Source organism: Monodon monoceros, unplaced genomic scaffold, assembly GCF_005190385.1.
Source record: "Monodon monoceros isolate NGI ecotype Baffin Bay Population unplaced genomic scaffold, NGI_Narwhal_1 Super_Scaffold_1, whole genome shotgun sequence".
Classification (NCBI taxonomy): domain Eukaryota; kingdom Metazoa; phylum Chordata; class Mammalia; order Artiodactyla; family Monodontidae; genus Monodon; species Monodon monoceros.
The window spans coordinates 3,833,264-3,855,829 of record NW_021703765.1 but is presented as its reverse complement, the minus strand read 5'-3'; the positions used below and the strand labels follow the sequence as shown (position 1 = coordinate 3,855,829).

At 37.8% G+C, this 22,566-nt stretch overlaps 1 protein-coding gene across 4 annotated transcripts in view; it reads left to right on the top strand.

Moving 5' to 3' along the window:
- ZNF407 (zinc finger protein 407) overlaps window positions 1-22,566 on the top strand; it is a 418,202-nt gene that overhangs the window by 249,567 nt on the left and 146,069 nt on the right. For all 4 annotated transcript variants that reach the window (XM_029229939.1, XM_029229948.1, XM_029229956.1 and 1 more), the window contains exon 7: window positions 3,623-3,743. In XM_029229939.1, the coding sequence (XP_029085772.1) occupies window positions 3,623-3,743 (121 nt within the window). The remainder of the gene's footprint in view (window positions 1-3,622; window positions 3,744-22,566) is intronic.

Genomic DNA, 22,566 nt, shown 5'->3' with positions numbered 1-22,566 from the left:
GTCAACTGAGCTTTGACAGAAGAGCAAAGGCACTTTAATCTTTTCAATACATAATGCTGGAACAATTGGCTATCCATATGCAATCAAAATAAATTTTGATCCGTATATCATGTCATATACAAAAATGAACTCAATCTAAATATAAAACTTAAAACTATATAAATTCTAAAAGAAAATTTAGGGGAAAAATCTTTGTGATCACGGATTATCAAAGAGTTCTCAGATACCAGCACATCAAAAGCCTGATTCATAAATGAAAAGAATCATAACTTGAAAAATTATAAATGGAGAACTTGAAAACTTTGTAAATTATTAACTTTTCTTCAAAAGACACTGTGAAGAGAATGAAAAGACAAACCACAGACTGGAAAGAATATGTATATATCATAACTCTTATAAAGGATTTGTATCTGTAATATATAAAGTGCTCTCAAAACACAGTTTTAAGAAACCAACCAACTAAAAAAGGGTCAAAATATTTGAACAGGTACTTCACCAAAGAATATAAATGCATGGCACATAAGCACATGAAAGTGTCCTCAAATGATCATTAGAGAAATTCAGGTGTAAAGCACTAAGCACACTGCATGTTGGTGATGATTGGAGCAGTGGGAACTCTGGAGCACAGCTAGTAGGAGTATGAAATGGTCAAACCACTTCGGAAAACAGTTTGGCAGTTTCTCACGAAGTGACGTATGTACCTGCCATAGCAATGGATACACGTGACATTCACGTAATGAATACTACTCTACAACTCAGCAGCAAAAATACATCACGTATTTACACCTGGAGCAACGGGAGTGAAGCACAAAATAAAGCTGGGAGAAACAGGCCAGACAGAAGAGAAGTACATACCGCCTGCTTCCATGTGTGTACATTTCTAGAAAGTATTAGCTAATACATAGCGAAAGAAAGCAATGAACATTTGCTTGGGGATGGAACGAGCAGAAGAAAGACAGGGCACAGGGCTACCTCTGTGGTGGTGCTTATGTTCGTTACTTTGATCGTGGTAAGAGCTCCATTCTGCCTCCTGTGTCAGGTCTAGACAGGTGATGTCAAGTCACTGAAGTAATTAATAATGAGTGTTTTCATCCAGGTGAGTGCTTCCCTTTGTGTTTCTGTTTTCCATGTGAACTATTCTTTGACATTGGTGTACAGTTAAGATACTCTTAATTGAATTTAATGAGCAATTCAGTCTTTATAATGAATGAGGAAGTTTTCAGATATGCTTGTGTATGAAGGTTTATATGTTTCTATGACAGAATATTCCCGTGTCAAATGTGAAGAGATTGCGTGATTTTAACTGTCAAATGTGAAGAGATTGCGTGATTTTATTTTAACTTTATGCAATTCGAAGATCATGTCTTATCCCTCAAATAAAAGCAAAACCTGCCATCATCGTGAAAGTTATTTTTTTGTATAAGTCAGTTCAGTACAACTGAGCTGTCTATAAACCTGCGGTTTAGAAACTGAGAACAAAGAGTTATTTAGGCTGACTCTGGGTGACCACTTGATTGGGGTGTAGTATATGGGAAATGGCTAAAAGAGACAAAACCCCCTCTCAACTCCAAGATTTTTACTCTGCTGTGTATACGGTCTTCTTTTTACAAGAATAAGCCAAATATTCCCTGGTAGGATCTGTTAAGTGATGCCTCTATGTCAAGTTCACTAACTTTGCGAAGCCATTAATTATTTTATGTATATTATAGGTTTTTACTTTGTTATTGGTTATGAGCTCTTGATGAGAGCCATTTGTGTGCTGCTTCTTTTATCTTTGTGAGAGTAGTTTGCAGTTTCCAGTGTTTAGGCAGTCCTGTCCCCATAATGATGAAGCACTGGTTATTGGGCACGCTCCTAAGTATCTTACCTATGCCTTGTCTGCTTTAATCCTCACAGTTATCTCCATGTTCTGTGTATTATCCTCCTGATCTTGTTCAGGGGGTTACCAGGTAGGGAGTGAAATATGGCAAAACCTGGACTGGGATTGAAGTCCTTTTGGTTTCTTCTAACTGCTGCCCTGGGCTGCAATGACAGATAAAATGCCATCAGATGAGATGTGTATGCATTCAGTAAATATTACTGCAGTTAATGGGCAAGGCCATATAAACAGGCTTAGAGAATGTAGGACAAATTTCTAAACGTTCTGATTTTCAGGGCAGACATAGTTTTGTTGCTAGCTGAATAGATGTAATTTTAAACCAAGATATTTCATCCCTCATTTTCTATATGTTAGTATACTTATAATACTATTACAAAAACATGGGAAATAAGCAACAAGTGGAGTTACATATGTAAAATTAATCCGTCCTATGTGTAAACTTTCTCAGGAAAAATGTCTCTTGACAAGAGTATTTCTGTATATCACAACTGTGTTTTGAGGAAGAGGTGGTGAGGTTTTCTCTAGTTCACATGTAATGTGAGCTATACACATATCATTTTAAGTTGCCTGGTAACCACATTAAAAAAAGGAAAAAGTAATAGGTGAAGTTATTTTTTATAAATAGATAATTCAAACAAATACATACAATTTATTATCATTTCAACATGAAGTCAATATAACATTATTACCAATATTTTATTCTCCCCCCGCCACCCCCAGGACTTTAAAATTTGGTGTGTATTTTGCACTTCCAGCACATCTCAATACAGAGGCCAAATATTTTATCTGTAATTCATGATCTGTATTTAGGTTTGATAAAATTTACATGTCAAAAAGTAGATTCTCTTTCCCAAGCTGTTCTAGACTTAAACATTTTTTCAACAGGTGAATTCAGTATCAGTTTTTAAATTTACATCAATTAAAATTAAATCACCCCATCTCAGGTGCTCACCAGCCAGTACAGCTAGTGAAATTAAAAACCAGTCAGACCTGATTTCTTTGAGTTTGTGTGTGAAGGAGAGAAAGGTATTGATCAGAGGGCCGTGAGTCCTGGGTAGGTCCTTGAACCAGCACAGGGGTGAGCTGTATGTGCAGAGAGATCAGGTGTATCTACACTGGGGAGATGGAATTTACAGGGCTGTTAAATATTATTTCAGATGTTTCTTTGAGGCCTCTTTACCTTTTACTCAACTTAGTGAATTACAATTTCTCTTTACTTCTAACACTTTTTAAATTGGTGTCAATTTATCGCTTGGTTTTATTTTTTTCCTTCATATTTAACTTTAAGATTTTAATAAGTTTTACACTGTGTATTCAAAGTATATCTTTGTTACATACTTTTCCATGGTTTTAACCTCACTGAGATTTTTATAATGGCCCTAATCTAACAGTTTGTTAAATGACTCAAAATACAGTGCTAAACCAAAGCTGATATTTATGTTTTTATCTGGATGAGTGCTTCACTGTGTGTTTCTATTTAGATTAGATAATTTAGAATCCTGTGTGTATAAGTTACATGTGAACTGCAAAATGTATATCTTGCTTCTGTTCTCATAGAGAAATAAAAATCAATGGTATCTTCTAACTTTCTCAATCTGTGAATAAATATTCAAACATCCTAAGTATGTGTAGTCTTAAAATTTCATGGAAATGAGTGTCTTTTTAATTGTTAATAACAGATTAAGCCCTTCATTTCCAATATTTGTAATTATTCACCTGCAACTCCTCTTGATATATTTTCAGGAGAAAAACCTTTTAAATGTGATGAGTGTAACTTTGCCTCCACGACCCAATCTCATCTGACGCGGCATAAGCGGGTACACACAGGAGAGAAGCCCTACAGGTGCCCCTGGTGTGACTACAGGTAACGATCCATTATGAAGCAAGTGGAATCAAGTGGGTCATCATGGTGGGTGAAAATCCTGTTAAACTCACCATAAACGAATTGTGTTTTTGAGTAACGTGAACTAGCCTGATTTAAAGCATGATTCATGTATTAGGAGTGGGAGTTTATTACACCACCTAATTTTGGTGACTGTTTTAAACGATGTAAAACATTTTTCCGTTTTTTACAATCTTAACGTTTAGGTTTTGTTTTTTTTTTTTGGCTGCGTTGGGTCTTCGTTGCTGCGCGGCGGCTTTCTCTAGTTGTGGAGACCGGGGGCTGCTCTTCGTTGTGGTGCGCGTGCTTCTCATTGCGGTGGCTTCTCTTGTTGCAGAGCACGGTCTCTAGGCCTGCGGGTTTCAGTAGTTGCAGCACGTGGGCTCAGTAGTTGTGGCGCATGGGCTCAGTTGCTCCGAGGCATGTGGGATCTTCCAGGACCAGGGCTCGAACCCGTGTCCCCTGCATTGGCAGGCGGATTCTTAACCAGTGCTCCACCAGGGAAGTCCCACATTTAGGTTTTATAATCCATTGATGCACCTGACTTTCAAGTGACTGTAAGGAACCATCCAGTGAATCAGTTATTCAATGCATATGGCATCTCATCTACTATGAGTGAGTCACTCATTTAGACAATGAAGATAATGTAAAAAATGCTTCCTGCCTTTAAGGATATTGTAGCATAATGGGTGGCTTGTAATGGTAGTGTTAGTAAATATTTCTAATACAGATGTCAGTGGTATTTAAAAACGCCAGGGGAGTGCAAAGAGAAGGAACCAGATCAGTCCTGCTAGAGGAGGAAGCCTGTCAGCCATGGCTTAAAAGATGGGCAGCTTTCAGTCACATGTGCGTTCTGTGAGGATGCAGGGAGGTGATGGTACAGCGTGGCATTTCTGTGCTGAGAGCATGTTGGAGGTCATGAGTGCTCCGTCCACTCGTGGAGGCCACAGTGGCTAAGTGACATCTGCCAGGTTGCAGAGTGACTTCACAGAGGCCGCAAAGCACGGGGGCAGAGAAGCAGGAGTGGCGAATGAGCCTGTTTTACTCTGTGACAAGGTCCGCATATCCCGGGCCTGGTGGAAAATGAAAGGCGGCTGTAGGTTGCAGCTCGATCACGCTGTGTGTGGGGGGGCCTGTGAGCATAACTTCAGAGCTCACTGTGGTCTCTGAGACACCATGCGATGCGCAGGCAGCTGAGGGACATCTTCTTAGGGCCTTGATCAGCCCAACTGTGGGGCTGAAGGTCTCATGGGCCCTGTTGTGCATGAAGATGTGGAAACGTTGAGGGTAGTTCTTCAGTGCAGCCTGCCTTTGTTACATATCAGAATATATACCTTAAACCTGAAGTCTTCATTGAAAAATAGATTTTTGTATTCCTGTGGATATAGCCTGTGCGTTCAGTAAATATATTGCCATAATCTCTATTATTATCCTCATTATTGCATTAAGTTTTATGTTGAAGGTCATCTAATAGTACAGACATATTACGGGTATATTTCATTCATCAATTATTCATTCGTTCCACATTTTCTCAGTTCTGTCTTTGCCTAACACTAGATTGGTGTTTCTTTGAGATTTAATAAAATGGTGATCCAATTAGAGGTAGACATAGAAATTCTGAGGAGCTGATAGTACGAATTCTTTAAACAACAAACGTTATTGAATGCTCTTTTTCCTTGTTAGAGGTCATACTGTAGTTGCCTTCCCTGCAAAACACAGGAAAACAATTACAAATTTATAAAAATTTCCCTTAATTATCTCTCTTAGCTGTTAGGATTATATTCTTTCAGTCTGTACTTTATGCCTGTTTTGAATCATTGTTTTTTTTGGTGGTTTCTTTCATTATAAATTTTATTTTTCACACTTAACAAATTGTATAACCACCTTATGTCATTAATCCTGTGTAACTGTGGTTCTCAAACTATAATTTTTAAGTCGTAGAACTGTTACTTCAAACAAGATCTTGTACAGACCCCATGTATAAAATAGATAAAAGTGGTGTCTACCAGTTACAGATTTCAGAGTTACAGCCTGTAAGTCACTTATTATAACACTAACGGATATCATATAAGACTGTTTGACAAGCAAAAAGTTTTCAAATGGGGGGAGTTCTTGCTAACAGTTGCTGTTGGATTAGCCTTGGTGTCCAGTTTATGACTTTGCAGGGAGCGCTCAGCAGGGGCGGGTCGTCAGGAGCTCAGGCTCTTGAGGCTCACTGAAGCCGTTCAGCCTCTTCCTCATTTACAAAAGACAAATGATTTGGGTACGAACTTCAGGAACACTGCTGACGTGCGGTGAGGAACACACTAGATCACTTATCCAGAGCTTGGCTGTGCACATCAGCCCTTGTTTTCACTCTCATCTCAGGTTAGGACTTCAGATGGTTGTAGGCTTTACTTGACCTGACAAACCTCAAGATACTGTTCAGTGAGGTAATGCAAGAGTTTCAGTGCCTTGAAGGTCTTTAGTGTCTGAAAATTATAATACATGCCATGATGGATTTTTTTTTTTTTTTACAGTTTTTGAAGTTGTTAAAAAAAAAAAAACCCAAATCAATTGTTAGATAATGACTGAAATACCTTAGAGTTTCAAAAGGCCTAGTTTGAAAACCACTCTTTTCTTCAATGTAATTTTAATACTTGCATGGCCTCTAGTTAGATTGTTAAACAATAATAACTTTATTAAATTTTTAGACATTTCTGCCATTTTCAGGTTTTTACTCCAAAAATACTTTTACCTAAATCTCTGTGTGTGTCCATGATTTTTTTGGAAGAAATTCATAGAAGTATGACTTAAGGCTATTAATAGTACTACTACAAAGATTGGGATGTGAATTTTGTTTGGCTGATCAGTACTGTGTTTTGGTACACTCAGGTCTCTGTATGCATGAACATATTTCTAAGTATTTCAGGTTTTCGGGGCTTGAAATTGTATTATACTTTTGCGAAGGTCGAGGTCGTGTTACTTGTCCCCTATCCAAGTTATCACCTTGAAGTAGCATCACGTCCGTTGAGCAGTGCGTTGCATCCAGCTGGATCCCGTCCGTATCAGACCTCTGTGAGGCACTGTCGTGAAAAGGAGCTGGTGTTTTCTAAGACTGTTGTCACTCTCCTATGAATTAATACTCAGGATCACTAGCAAACATCTAGTGTTTGCTATCAAATTTCCTGTTGAAATGCTTAAAGTCCTTGATAAAAGGGTGATTTTATCTTTATTTAAGCCTTTTTAATAATTTGAATATTATTGAAAGTAAGTAGTTTGAACACTTTCTGTTCACGGGACAGTTTTGTCATTCTGCGTATATACAAGGTTGGGTTTGCTTTTACTAATGAACAAAAGACAAGTTAACTTGACCAGGAGTATGAAAAACTTCCAAATAGATGAACACTCCTAAAGTTAGTGACTATGAATGAAATGTAGAATTTTCAATGGATACCTTCGTTTTCTTGTTGAGGAGAATAAGATTTTTAAATGAGCAGGTAGTTAAGTTCATAAAGATTGTTTTGGTTGCATAGCATGGGAAGAACAAAATGCTTACCATATCTACCTTACAACAACAAAGTATCTTCTTTCACAAGATAAAGAAATTGGAGTAGGTATGATTTCTGTAGAATAAAAGTATGTATAAGATGATCACATATTTCCTGAGAAAATATGGTCATATTTGTCTTATCAGCATCCTTCCATAATATTTTCTTGCTTAAAATATTTAAATACTTTTTTCATATTTAGATTTTTGTCTGCTTAATATAAATAGATAAACATTATTCCTGTAGAATATTCCTGTTGTTGTCATTATTAACACTTATTTGCAGGTAAATTACCATCATTAGAAACTGAAGTATTATTTAAATTTCATTTGAAAATATATTTTTCATTTTATAAATTGAACATTAGTGGAGAAATTTTAGTAGTTATAATTATTCATGAAAAATGTGAATATAGATTTGTTTACAAAAGAATTTTATAATTGGTCTTTTGAACCTGGGGCTATTTTTCAAGTTTGCATTATTAATTTAGGCAGTGACATCTCATTCTGTTTAGATGTAAACGTGTACCCTTTTCCTAAGCTTTTACTGTCTAAGATATCCAAAATTCGAATCCATTATAGATCAGTATATTCCATCATTGCTCCAAAACTTTTTCACTATTAATTAGTATTCATTATAATTTTGAAGCATAAATTTAGATTCATAGCACGCTGTCCTACCATATTATTTATGCAGCAAATTCTTTAGATTTTTTCCTACCTTAAAATGGAAACAATCTAACATTTTTCTATACTTTTATTTTTTGTTATGTTTTAATTGTCACTTCTCTATTAAGGAGAGAAATAGAAAAAACTTTAATATGTTATAGTAAGTACCCTTTCTAATAATGTAAATCTTTATTTCCCCATGGAGTTTATTAAATATCAAGCTGCACTCTGTTCCACTGATGACACTGGCTTTCACAAGAGATTAGATGACTTGCCCTAAAGTTGGCTGTAATTGGGCTTTCTTTTACGTGAAACTCACCTTCTCATTGGCTTCCATTTTTTAAGGTTAATAAATGCATATTAAACAGTAAACCACTGATAAGTCATGAAAAGTAACACAAAATTCTACCTGCAGTATTAAAAATATGAAGGATAATCTTACATGACACTTCAAATGTCATTTAGTAAATCAAAGAAAACTAAAATTCAGCCCAAAGTATGCAGTTTGATCATTTATTTATTGCATCCCTATTATTGATCTTGGAATACCTTCATTGTTCCTTAAGACTGAGATTTTTGCTCAACTGCGTAATTGCCTTAGTGCTGCCAATGTTACACACACTCTTTTAAAAAGTTGTTTTTACTGTTCTACTTTTCATTTTATTCACTATTCTTTTTTATTATTTGAAATTATAACTCCAGTTAGAAATATGACATATCATAGAGCTGAGGAATAAAATTGATAAATCCTGCCTCATATTAAAGATTTACCCCCACTGTTTTGCTGAACTTGGAAATACACTCTGATTCTTTTCCTTACTTGATGGTTTACTTAGCTCTTGGCCAGTGTATTTCATAGAATCATTAATGCACTAGGTTTTGATCTCAAGAAGGGTTTTCATTCCTTTTAGATGAGGGGAGGCTAAGAATATTTGATTTACCCTTTGACCCAAGTAGTGGAGTCTCAACAAAAAATGTACTTTTTGTGATATTCCCCAACATCTCTTTTATCACTCTTCTAAATATTTTGTTTAGTATTTCTTATAATCAAATTTGGTAAGTTTTTACACATACGACGAGACTAGGTAAAATTTAGTGTTTGTCACAAGCATTTGAAATGTGTGTGTGTGTGTGTGTGTGTGTATGTATCCTAGAAAATTTTTGTCAAAGAATACTTTTAATTTAATTGAATTCTGTCTTAACTTTACATGATGCTGGAAGCATTTTTAGGATAGTTTTAAGATGTAATGATAAAAAAATTATAATAAATCTTTATTTCCCTTTAAAGGTTGTATTAATTTCTCAAATACATATTTCTATAAAGTGTCTCAGTTACGAAAACTTTTTCAGGTCTTAGATAATAGTATGCCTTTTTACATAATTTTGCTGTATAAACATTTTATGTTTATTAGGCTTTACTGAATAATAAGGCACTAAGGCCTCAGTATAGGATGGGATCATTGTTCTGTCTTCCATTGTTTCAGCAGCATCCTGACTTGGGGACTGACTCTGCAGGGGATAATTTCCTCCCTGTGGATGATCTCCCCTGAGGGTTCCTGTTTTCCTTTGGCTTCCTGTGCAGGTTCACAGGTTGTAGCAGGAGAAGCAATAGATGGATCAAACTTGAGTTCGCCCTGAATAATAACAAGGAGAAAAAACAGATTTTGTCTTTGTATCAGAACATCATATATACTGAGAGAGAAGTGAAATTATACATAAGGAAATGAACAGCACACATTTCTTTTTCTGAAGAATCAAAGGTAGCATTCATTTATTTTGGGTGATTTTGAAGTTCTTGAAGAGTAATGACACTGCATAAAAATAATCAAATGAAAATGTCTAATATTAATTTATATTTGAAGCAATTTGATTGATGCCACAAGCCTAGTTATATCAGAACGAAATTTAAATTCAAAACATTTTGTCAGTGAAGTAAGCCAGACAGAGAAAGCCTAATATTGCATGATATCACTTATGTGTGGAATCTTAAAGAAAACGAAAACAACAACAACAACAACAACAAAACGGTCAAACTCATAGAAACAGAGAGCGGAAGAGTAGTTGCCAGGGAGTGGGGGAAACAGGGAGAGGTTGGTAAAAGGATACAAACTTTCAGTTATGAGTAAGGTCTGAAGAGCTAATGTACTACATGGTGACTATCACTGATGAACTGTTTTGAATACTGGAAATTAGCTAAGAGAGTAGAACTTAAATATTCTCACCCAAAAATAAATAAATAAAACATACCAGTCAATATTATCTCATTAGTATCAAGTCTGTTTGTTATCTGTTTATATTCCACTCTATTTTAACTGCTAATACAGTTAATGGAATAAAAAGCAGATGTCCTAGGCTGAAAGGTTAGTTTGAAAGTCTCGAAGCCCAGTTACTTTGCAAACTTTTCTTGGGATAATGATGATTCCAAGGCTTTCCTCCCTTTGTGGTCAGTTTCTTCTGGGAGGCAGATGTGTCTGTTGTATGTTTGTAGTACTTGTCCTGGTAGATGGCCCCTTCCTGCTTGCTACCCTCACACAGTTCAGTGAGCCACAGGTAGATGTCAGTATCGTGGCTGTTTTGTGGAACTGTGTTTGGTCATTGGCTGCATAAATATTGCTTAAGAAGATTCTCCTAGCAGGTGTCAAGATGGTATTTTATGGAGTTGTACTATCTTTCACGTGGAGTAGATGTTTCTGGTAAGTTTCCATGGGATCTTTTGAGGGGTTCCCTAAAAAAACCATAATTGTATTTTCAGGTTTTTCTATCCTAATTATGAAAGTTGTACTGTATGTAAGTGTATTTTTTATTCCTAACGTTTATGTTTCAGCAGAAATTGAATTCTTTCTGAACAAATATCTCCTAATTTTCTCTGATCATTTTATTAGTGAATTTCAAAAAAAAAATCTCAGTAATTCTAATTGTGGTTTTGATTTAGTTTTGTATTTTCTATAACATATATGTCTAATGTTATGTTTATTTGTAGCATATTTTACTCATACTTTTCTTCTCTGCCCTGAGACACCCAAGCACATAGACTTTTAAAAATTTTTGTTTAAGCCTATGTGCTAATATAGCACAGTATTTATGTCAGACCTTTAGTTACTGTTGGTAAATTTTCATCTTACAGAAGTTGGTTAAGTAAAAAAAAAAAAAATCTGTAGACTTGAAAACAAATAGATTCCATAGCATTAAAAAATATAAATTGGTTCATATGTCTTTAAAAGGGAGAAAAATCTAAGATAATTTGTTTATGACTATAAGTAAATTATTTGTTGATGTAGCTGAAATCGTCATTGAGATCACAGATTAATTAAAAGAGCCATTCTGAACACAAAGTGACCATACATTCCCTTTGCTATCTCTTAAAGTAGAATCTAGATAAACATGTTTATTTAACCTGCTGTTGTTGAGTCCCAAATCCAGTCATTATAAAAAGACCAGCACTATCTTTGGGGTTGGTCTTTCTACAAGGAATTACTATGGATAGTCCCTTGGGTGGTAGTTAGATATATCTGTATATATTGTGGTAGAAAGAAAGGCCTTAGAGATGAAAAAAATTTTGGGGCAATAGTCTCTTGCATAATAAGTTATTCCTCAGACACTAGAGCTATTATCACACAACAAAACACTTTACTATGTAACTATCTATATCTCCCAGCATTAGAGGCTCTTACAGTGTGTAGCTTATTAGGAAAACTCTGTAATCACCAGGATTATCTAGAACAACAGTCAGTGGAGCATCAGGCACACCCTTCTGGTTATATGGTTGAGTTTCACAAGGTCAGATGTGGGGTTGAGAGAAACAATAATACCTTTGAAGTGTATAAAAGTTTGACCACCTGTCATTAGTTCAGTGAGAATGCTAAGATCTTAGTTATTTCATTTTGTTTTTGGATCCTTTGTTTCAGTATGTTCTGAAGTATTGCCTCTCTGGGGCCTGTAAAAAACTGGAAGAAGGAAGGAGAAGGAGAGAAAAACTTGGAATGTTTAGGTAGTGGGGACCCAGTGGTCTGTATGAGGCAGCTTCTCTATCAGTGTGCCTTCTAGACCTCAGACCCCTTCAGTGGAATAAGATGCTGCCTTCCTGGTAGCACCTGTGTATGTTTTGGCTTTAGGTTAAGAATGTTTGTAAAAACAAGATTACATCTTTTCTCACTTTCACATCTTTATTTTCTTAATTAAGAGAATGTAGCACAAACCCTTTGTTGACTTTTTCCTATTTATGAGAAGTACTGTGCTTGTGAGAAGTTCTATAACAAGAAGTATTCCCGAATATTTTCCTTTTTTGGAAAATGGTGTTGTGCCTTTCCTTCCTGCATAGTGAGCTGTACTTGAAATAAACCAGAATCTGTTATTCAGTAACATAATATGCATAATATGTAATGTGATACTTTTCCCTACAGGGAATTTTAACGTAATATTAACCTTCCTCTTACCCCTTAAACTTTAGTTCCTTACTCTTAATTCTTTTGGTTTGCATCTTGCTAAACAACCCTACTTTCTCATTTTGTATCTTTTATATCAGTTGTGACACTGTTTGGGGTTCTCTCACTATTTAAGTTTTGAATCATGCTGATTAACTGAACTCAGTCGTATCTTTCCTGATTGTTTTGGTTTTTATTCATTTTAAATTACAACTTTTAAGAAATGTGAAATGAAAATGAAATGTCATAAAACAAATTAGAATTTTCCCATACAGAGAAAATGAGGTAAACTTTTGGTGCTTATGCTTAACTAAATCAGTTAATCTCTTGGATTGAATTATTTGAGGTAAAACGTGGTTGACACTTAAATTTGAGTAGTTTGTTTTGTTCTAAAAACCTCAGATAGCTTTAATTTTAATTAAAAGTAAGATTCTGTCCCACTTTCCACTCCCAAATTATATTTTTCATTTGATTTTAAGTTATCTTCTCATGTCGGCCAGCCTGGATTGTAGGACATATGGGATTATGTGGTGAAGGCGGGCAAGAAGTCCTGTGGGCCATTTAGTCCATGCCGGGGAGTTTGAGTTTTACCCCAAAGGCAGTGCGTAGCCAGTGGAGAATTTTAAGGAGGGAACTGACATATTCATATTTTGCTTTGCAGTAATCACTGACGCAGTACAAATGAAGAGGCAGAGAGGGACACAGCAGGTGTTGGGAGAGCATTTAAAGGACAATTGCAAAGGTGCAGGCAGAAATAAGTGACTAATCCTAAATAAAGTAACGCAGTAGCCACGAAGGATAGAGAGAGAGGCTGATTCCAGTGCTTGTTAGGAGGTAGAATGAATGAACACGGTGACCAAATGGATGCATTTGGGGACAGGGTGACAGAAAGATGCATGCCATCCTTTAGATGCCTAGGCTAGGGCTGCTGAGTGAGCAGCGGTGCCATTTACCAGGTCCTCACTCCCGGAGGAGAGATCCCTTTAGCAAAATGACGATGTGTGTGGGTTGGATGCATTGACTTTGAAGTGCCCGTGGACATCCACATGGAAACGTGCCAGTAAATGTGTAGGTCAGTGCTGGTGTATGTGGAACTTGAAAGCATTGATGCGATTGGCATTTCCCTTGGAAAATGCGGAAAACGAAAAAGCAGAGGGGCAAAGAGAAGTGTCAGAGAGACTGAGAAGTAGCCTCCTGATATGGAAGGGACCTCTGGGCAGCAGGCAGGCAGCACTCAGGGCAGTGCACCCGCCGCAGCCACCCAGACGGCATGGGTTCTCTGGGGAAGCCCGGTCCTAGCACAGGGGTAGGAACAGAAAGCACGCGAGGGGTCAGAGGTGAAGACGTGGTGAGGATACTTGCTAGCTGGTCTTGAAAGGAGTGTCTTGAAGGCTGCTTCCTGAAAATGCTTGGGGAGTTGGGATAGCTGCATGCGCAGAGAGCTGGATGCACATTGTATTTGTGTGTTTGTTTTCATCTGTTTGCTTAAGATTGCTTTTAAAATTTTACTAAAATGCTTACAGGCGGAGGTGAAAGAGCCAGCTGAAATAATGAAGTTGAACAGTGCTTTCACCTAAGGGCTCAGGTGGTGCATGTCAGGTGAGGGTTCTGTGACGCATCAGGGGCGCTGCTAACGATTTTGAAGAATCAGCAGTGCCTCCCTGTTCCCACCTTGGGACCTCTCGAGATGGAGAGCTACAGCTTCAAACCTCTGAATCTTTACCCTCCCACAGTTTGGGAATACTGCGTAGCACCAACTTTTACCTTTGTTGTGTTCAGAGTTTTGAATCAAAGAACATAGAGACTGTGTAATGGGACTGTTCTGCCCTCCCTACATACACATTCAAACATTGGAATTTTATTTGCTTTCTATGAGGAATTTACTTCCACAAAGTATTGTACTACTTTAACTGTTATACATAATTCAAAAATTTGCTTGGCACTAGCAAAAAATTCAGGGCAATCACTTAACAAACGCTCATCTTAAATGTAATCTTTTAAAGTGTGACATCTTTTCTATGACTTATTCTAAACAGTTTTTGCTAATGTCTTAGGGTTTTTCTAAGGCCAGTAAATCTCATGGGCCCCTCTAGTGACATCATAAGCCAGTGGAAGCTCACAGACGTTTATCGTGATGACACCTGACCCCCGTATATATGTACAACCCTTGCTGTTTGTTTCACCTACCTTTCATTTGCGTGACTTCTTCCAAATAATTATAGGTATGGTATAACTCTTTGACCAGTCACAGCTTTGATTATACTTCTTGTGTCCATTTGTACTAAAACTTCTGTTTCACTGTTTTAGATTGACCCCTGCCTTCTTCAAATTGCCATATTTCTAGAAACATATACGCTACTGGAATGGTCCTACCAAGAGAAACGTTAATAATAAGGACCATGTGGGTGCTGGAGTTAGTGTGTGTATAGTATGAAAAGAGAAAGCAAATATATCACTCCTTAGGGTGAGGTAGGGTATGTGATTTGTTTTCATGACTTAAGGTATATTATAACTGCTGAGCGTTGCTGTCAGTTGTACTAAACCACTAAAAAGTGGAAATAAGTCATATATATTGCCCCACAGGTTGATGTATGCTTTTCTTTCGCATTCACTAGCATTTTGTATGGATTTCCTTTGATTCTATTGGAAGTTTTGCTGCTTTGTTTCATTATAAATTACGGTTACCACAAGACGGTTATGGCTGCCTCTCAGATTTTGGTTTTAGCTTGTTTCTCAACTTTAAAAATGAAAAGCACATTTCCCTTTGCAAATTGAGATAGTTCTGTACATCTTGTAACAAATTTTTGGCACCATTTCCATGAGTGCAAATAAAGGTAGTAGAAATACTCACCACAGCGCCCCTGAGGTAGGTTCATTTTAGCATTGGCTGCAAGGTGTTATTGAAACAGGTGGGGCAGCTTCCTTTCTCTCTCTGCTAACACAGCTTTCTTAAGGAAGAAGGCTCTCAAAGACACCACCTAGGAATGGCAGTGAATAAGTGTGTCATTGGAAATGTACCCTCAGACTCAAGGAGCTATGTGCCTGGGAAATATATGGACGATATCAGCGTGTATATATATATATATATATATATATATATATATATATATATATATAAATTAATTATATGTTCCTTCCAATTAATGATTTCTGGATGGCCTGTGAAAATGACGTTATGAATGTAATGATTACAGAATCCAAATCCTACCTCTTGTTATGTGTACTTGTTTTTAACTACACACGCACACACACATATTACCTTCCTTGCATCCATTTTTAACACAACAGTCTTCTAAAATGTTGTGGGTTCTGATGTAAAAGAGATTCAGAGCAAGGCTCCAGTTATATTCTTTTTTCTTTTTTAGTTGAAAACTGGAAGCTATGTCTGCTTTAGCTGTAAAAGCACAATCAAGGTACCATGATAAGTGAGTCGGTGCTGTAAAAGTAAAACGAATTTTGCCTTCACTCACATGAACTACAGAAGGAGGAAGCTTTATTGTCCCTGGGAAAGTGATAAGGCAGAGTAATTGTATATTATACTGTCCTGGAACATCTGCCTGAAGACTGTTGGAGCAATTCATCCATCATGGACGATACAGCGTGCTTTGTCTTTCTGCTTTAACCCGTCCCCACTGCTGGCCTGCGCAGAGGTTTTGATAGGGACTGTGCCTGGGCCGGGGCACACATTAATCAGTCCCCTTGTTCAACACTCCAGCTGACATAATTACAACCTGCGCACAGCAGTTATTCAAGTCGAGTCCTTGTCACTCGTGGTGCGAAACTACACAGCCCCGATCCCGGAGGAGATTGCCTTATCACACAGAACAAGGGCTCGCAGGAGTCGAAGAGAATAGAAATGGGAAAATGTCTTCCGGGAGTACTGTATATTCCTTTAAAATAAGACGTTTGAGAGACTTACAAGGGACAAAGGGAAGCACTGTGTGCAGTGACTGAAATGAACCAGTTATGATTGTTAAATGGATTACCTGGAGCATTTCTGTAAAAATGGACGTAGATTATTAAATAAATTCGATGGCCCCTCATAATCAGTAATTCTCTTAAGTTTCTTCAAAAGTGATCGCAAAACTTTACAGTTATAAAAGGTTTAAACGCTCCTTGATAGGACTCAATTTTACAAAATAAAGTATGCATTTTAAATCTACTCTAAGTATACACTTAACTCAGAGAGCTTTGTAAGGAATAAACTTAGAGCCAGAGAAAGAGCCTTTCAAGAGACTTTCAAAGACAGGGAAGTTCACTGTTTCCTGTGGCCGGAAAATAAACTTTCTGTCTTATTATTTGCCACACCTCCTCACTCTAATCCTGGTGGCTTGCTGGCCAGGCCCCTCCAGTATACCAGGTGTGAGGGATGCACTCTCCTTTCAGCCACTTGAGAAGTATTTAAAATTTTATCGCAGCCCCTCCCGTGCCCCTAATAGACCAAGGGAGTCTGTGGGCATGTAGTGAATTATTGTGATCAGGTCTGCACACCTCCCCAGTGAACTGTGCTCTTACTCATGTGTGCAGAAGCTGTGGGTATTTTAAATCCAGCCTTTTAATTTTTTTTTGTCTCTTTGACATTATAAGATTGTCCCAAGTAAAATCAAGTGTGGCCCAGACTCAGAAATGTTGTGAAATGTATTTTTGGTTCAGTAAAAATTTTACTTATATAACTTTAGGTTTGAAAAGCTTTCAACTAGTAAAGCTACAGTAAACTACTACATATATTTATATCTTCAATTGTAAAGCAGTATTATTTGTAGCTATTTCAAGCCAGAGCTCGGTAAGCACACACCTGCGTGTAGTTGAGGCCCTGGTGAGCGTCTCTGTGCGCCTCTCTGCCCTCCTTAGCCTCCCCTACAACTACGATTCCAGTGACTGCTTGGACTTAGCAGGAGGGGCAGGCTGCACTTGCCTCAACTTTATTAAAGATCCTTTTCTTCAGAAGGCCTCTCGTCCACGTGCCTTTCCTGGTTTCACATCATTTCACTTTGCTAAATTAGCTAGTGAACAGAAAAGGAGAGACTAACACTCTGTGCGGTAAGGACGTAGGTTTGTAGAAATGAAAAGCTGGAGTGGGGACTCTGTTTATTTCAAAGGTCCAGTATAAAAAGAGTGGCAAGATGACAGCGGAAAGGATCTCCACCAGCACTCACTGCAGCCGTGCAGAAAACGCGTGGGAGGACGAGCAACGTGTACGGCTAACGTGGTGTTCTGATTTCGCCAGTCACAGACTTCAAGCGGTGTTGTTAGCTCAGCCTTGGAAAATGTTTCTGTGGTCAAGTCAGTTTGAGAAACACTCTCTGTATTGCACTGCCTTCCTCAGACGCATAATGAACAGCATATTAAAGACTCACAGGATTCCTGCTGTAAAGAAAAATATATAGGGACCTCCCTGATGGTCCAGTGGTAAAGAGCCTGCCTGCCAGTGCAGGGGACGCGGGTTGGATCCCTGGTCGGGAAACTAGTCTCCCACATGCCGTGGGACAACTAAGCCCGTGTGCCCACGCCCCCCGGAGCCCGCGTGCCACAACTAGAGAGAGAAAACCTGCATGCCGCAACTAGAGAGAAGCCTGTGCGCTGCAGCGGAGACCCGACGCAGCCAAAAACAATAAAGAAAATAAATGAATATTGTTTTTAAAAAAGATTCCAATGGTATTAAAAAAAAAAAGAATTCCAAGTTGGTGATTAAAATATATATATATATATATATATATATATATATTTCAGTTACACACAAAATTATATATATAATTTTGTGTAACTGAAGTATGTGAAACGTTGGCCACCGAGGCCTTTTCCCTGAAGCCCTGTAGGCATCGTGCTGGACTAATTTGGATGCTGGGATGTTTCTGTGTTGTTAAAGGATAGGCCACCATTAATGTCTGCTACGCGTTTTTACCTGAGAGAATGGGCATTTATTTTCTCATAAGCACGTAGGATACGGCGTCTGGTAATTACTTAAACTTACTTATATAAGCTTATAGCTTGTTGTCTTCATGGCAGATGAAAGTCTACTAGGTTGCACTTTTCTCAAAGCAAATTACCTTCTTCTAGACTGAGAATATATATTCAGTATATTAAGAAGTGAACAGTTAATGAAATTGTAAGTGTCTTTTCCTCTTTGGGCTAAAGAAGAACCAAGGAGAAGTCAAGGTTCTGTAGGGCTTGCACTGGTGGGTGGCCCTCCTCGCTGCTTATGCCATGGAGGACAAGCCACGTCTGGCCACGTGTTTAAATCAATCTCCTGTTCTACGACCACACAAACTGTGTGAGTGGGACTATTCTTGAAGTGTTAAATGCTAACGAAATAATTTGGGTTTCTAACAGAGACAGAGCTTACTGTCGCTTCCTACTATTTCTTCCTTGTGAATCTCATTGTTCTCCAGTAGAGTGGAAGGTGGAGCAGGTTGTTAAATTCAAAGCAGCTTATTGCTCTTACTGGTTGTAGAAACCAAAACGAGCAGAGATATGAATAGAGAAGTAATGTAAGTGGATGTAAATGTGGGAACATGAATGGTGAAAAACAGATGGGAAGTTCTATATACTTTTGGGAGTAGAAGGAGCGGTGGAGCAGTGTGCAAATCCTATCAAAGGCAGTGGCATATCCATAGGTAAGTGTGCAGTTAATCAATGTTATTTGAAGTCAGTTGAAGTCAGTCAAGTATTTTGAATAGCATGGAAACAAGATAATTTTAGGCCATTCTCAATTAAAGATATCACTGAAGGGGGCGTGGCAGTCCTGTAAGTAGACAGGTGGAATTTTCAACCCTATTTCAAAATTAAGTTTCATTTTATGAAGCATGGCCTTTTGTTATGGTTGTTGATGTACATGGCTCACCTCTCCTATCACATTGTGTTCTCTTTGAGGATATAACCAAAATGATTCATTTTTATGTTTCTTTTAATATAGTAGGCACTAAATGAATATTTGTTGAGTAAATTCATTTTGAAAATAATAAATCAATACCTACGAAAATGGACTTTTCTTGTAATCATAGACTTCCCATGGAAATCATAATGATAATTAGACTTAAATTACTTCTGTTCTGAAAGACCTCCCAGTGGGCTTGAAAGGCTGGCCTTGCCCTTTTAGACCAGCACCCAGATGTACGGGTGAGCAGAGCCCACCCGTGGGTCACATGGGCCAGCGCTGTGGCTGCCGTGTGGCGGCTTCTCCATGAGCACGTGGTATTGGTAGCTGCACTTGGGACGGGGCTGTGAATACCTGACAGCGGCATAGCGGCAGAGCCCAGAACCTGGGTCCTTCCAGCCACTGGAGAGCAGTGGATGGATCACGGTCAATCAGGCAACTGCCTTCATCCACTCCTGTGCTAACTCACAGGCTCCTTCTTCCTGTGCGACACTGTTCTGTGTTATCGGATGGCACACATCCCCTTATATCACATAACAAATGTTAGCATAACTATAGCTGAGAAATGGGGGGAAAAGTTAATGTACATCAGTTTTTATTGTCACAGCAATTGATTTCAAAGAGTTGGGATTTATGAAGAGCAGGAAGCAATGAGGAGTGACCTGATGGGAATTGTTCTATGTAATAGTTAGCCGCCAGTTAGGAAAAAAGAAAAAGAAAATTCGTAGAATTTAGAACAGGGTGATCCAGAAATTGTCCAATTAAAATTTGATATTGCAGAAAATGTTCAGAAGATTGTGTTTTGTGCTTACTTCTGATTTCTATAAATTCTTTTTTGCCTTAGAGTTTATAGAAATGGTGTATTTCATTACTTACAAAATTATCCAAAAAAAGAAACTTTGGATAATTTTGTAAGTAATGAACTATACTGTTATTTTTAAGTATCTATTTTACTTAGATGCCTGTAAAACTTACTGTTATTGTATATTATTTTTACTATTTGAACTTTATCATTTGAAAAGTCAGAGTCTTACTATCCTGCCCCATTCCAGGTCCTCTTCACGCCCCACTCTCCTGACGTAACCGCTTGTGATCATTCATATTTTTGTCCTGCTAGAGATAACCTAAACACTTTGCTGATTCTCTGTTTCTTGGTTTATGGGCAGCATCTGGTTGTTGTCACAGATCAGGAAGTTAGCTCATGCACCCGGTTTACCGCTACACCTCTCCTCTCTCCCCTATTTTTTTTTTTACTGTATTCATTTTGGTTTTCTAAGTGATTACCTTTACAACCTGACTTACCTTACTTAAATCTTTTACTTGATTCATCAAATTGAATTATGTCTATGTAAGCATGAGAATCTTCACACTTGATTTTCATTTCTATTACCAACTTATGTCAGCTATACTGTTGTATTGTTTATGACATTTACATTCTGTATAATACTATCCAATCCAGTTGTTTTTAAGCTGCATGTTTTGATCATATTTGCTTTACATGAGTAAAACTTAAAGATATTCTCATGAATAATCCAAGTGATCCAAAAATATACTGAGCAAACGTAGAAGTTCCCTCTGCCTTGGAAACCTTTCCATGAATATAATTACCATCAATAGTTTGCTAGGCTTTCTTCTAATACCCATTTAATGCATTTGTGTATACGTATGAGTATATTGTATAGTTTTCAAAAGTTGAAAGGATTCTTATATGTATTTACCTGGGACTTGTTTTTTTTTTTTTTAACAGTGTGTCTTGGAAGTTTTTCCATGGTAGTACATAAGGTGTACCTTATTTTGTTGAATGGCTTTTGTCCAACAAATAAGGATGAATGATGAGCTGCACACATACACACCAGGGCTTCCTCCGTAGCATTTGAGGGAGATTCAGAGACAGGCATGTCATCGTTCCTCCTCCTCCTCTCAGCCTGTCTCTGTACCTGTCACACCTGTGGTTCTCTGGAGCCACACTCAGGGACGTTGCGGTGCCTGGCGTCAGACTGGGAAAGGCACCATGGGACTGGTCAGCTCCACTGCTTGGGGAGTCCACCCTGGATGGCGTGAGGTCAGGGCTGTGCGGGAGCAGTCGTGTGGCCTGGCCTACCAGGTCGCTTGCCTTGTTCTGGCACCACGTGAACACTCATGGTTGGGGGGTACCCTTGCTTTTCCTGTGATCAGGCTGTGCCCTCCCAGCATTCTGCCAGGATGTAGTTGGCTTCCATGGAGCTCTGTAGGAGACCAGCTCCTACTCTGAGAAGCAGGCTTGCATGGTAACCCTTACCTCTCAGCAGTATGGAAATCCGTAGTGTGGATCATTGTAAATTAACAACTCATTTCCTTTGTAAGCAAACATCTAGTTTCACATTCTCCCCTAGTGTTTAGCCATAAATAATGGTTTAATGATTCTCCTTATGGATAACTTCTAGAAATGAACTCCTAAGTCCAAGAGTATGTGTGTATTTTACTTTTGAAGGCTATCATCAAACGTCTTCCCAAAGCCTTTGCTAACTGACACTTACCAGTGGCATTCATTTCCCTTACCATTCATTAATGCTACCCGTCTTCTTAAATTTTGCCCTTCTGTTACCTTAGGCTTTCATTGGTATTTCCTTGGTTACTAGAGTCATTTAATGGTTACATAACCATTTGTAGATCTCCAGTTAGGAATTTCTTGCTTATGTTTTTTATCCAGTTTTTAAGATTTTTATCTTTTTTCTTATTAATCATAGGTACTCATTTTGTAGTCTGTATATTAATCATTTTATATATGTTTCATATATTTTGTCCATTTCTTTGCCCTGTCTTTTAACTTTATTTATGACTATTATGCTATATAGCGGTTTTAAGTTTTATGGAGTGTTTTTGTCACATCTTTTTATAGCATTTGTGTTCTGAATTTTATTCAGGAAAGCTCTTTCAAATCAAGATTATAAAAATGTTTTCTTGTATTTTCTTCTAGCACGTTTATAATTTAGTGTCCTTAGGTTAATCTTAAAGTCCAAATGGCATTTATTTTTGCATGGTATAAGACCACAAGAGTCTAACTATTTCTCCCCCATGTGATAGGCAATTGACTGAACACCGTTTGTTGTATGACCCATCATTTCCTCACTGATCTGAAATGACATCTTTATCCCCGTATACATTGGTCCTTGTGTTCTTTGTCCTGGTGATGTATTGCGTTCAACACTCCCAATGACATTCATCTGTTTGCTAAACATCGTTGATAAGATGTTCCATTTTAACCAGAGGAATATGAACTTCTTTATTCTTTACCCTCTAACGAATGTTAAATTTAACCAGCACAACTGTTTA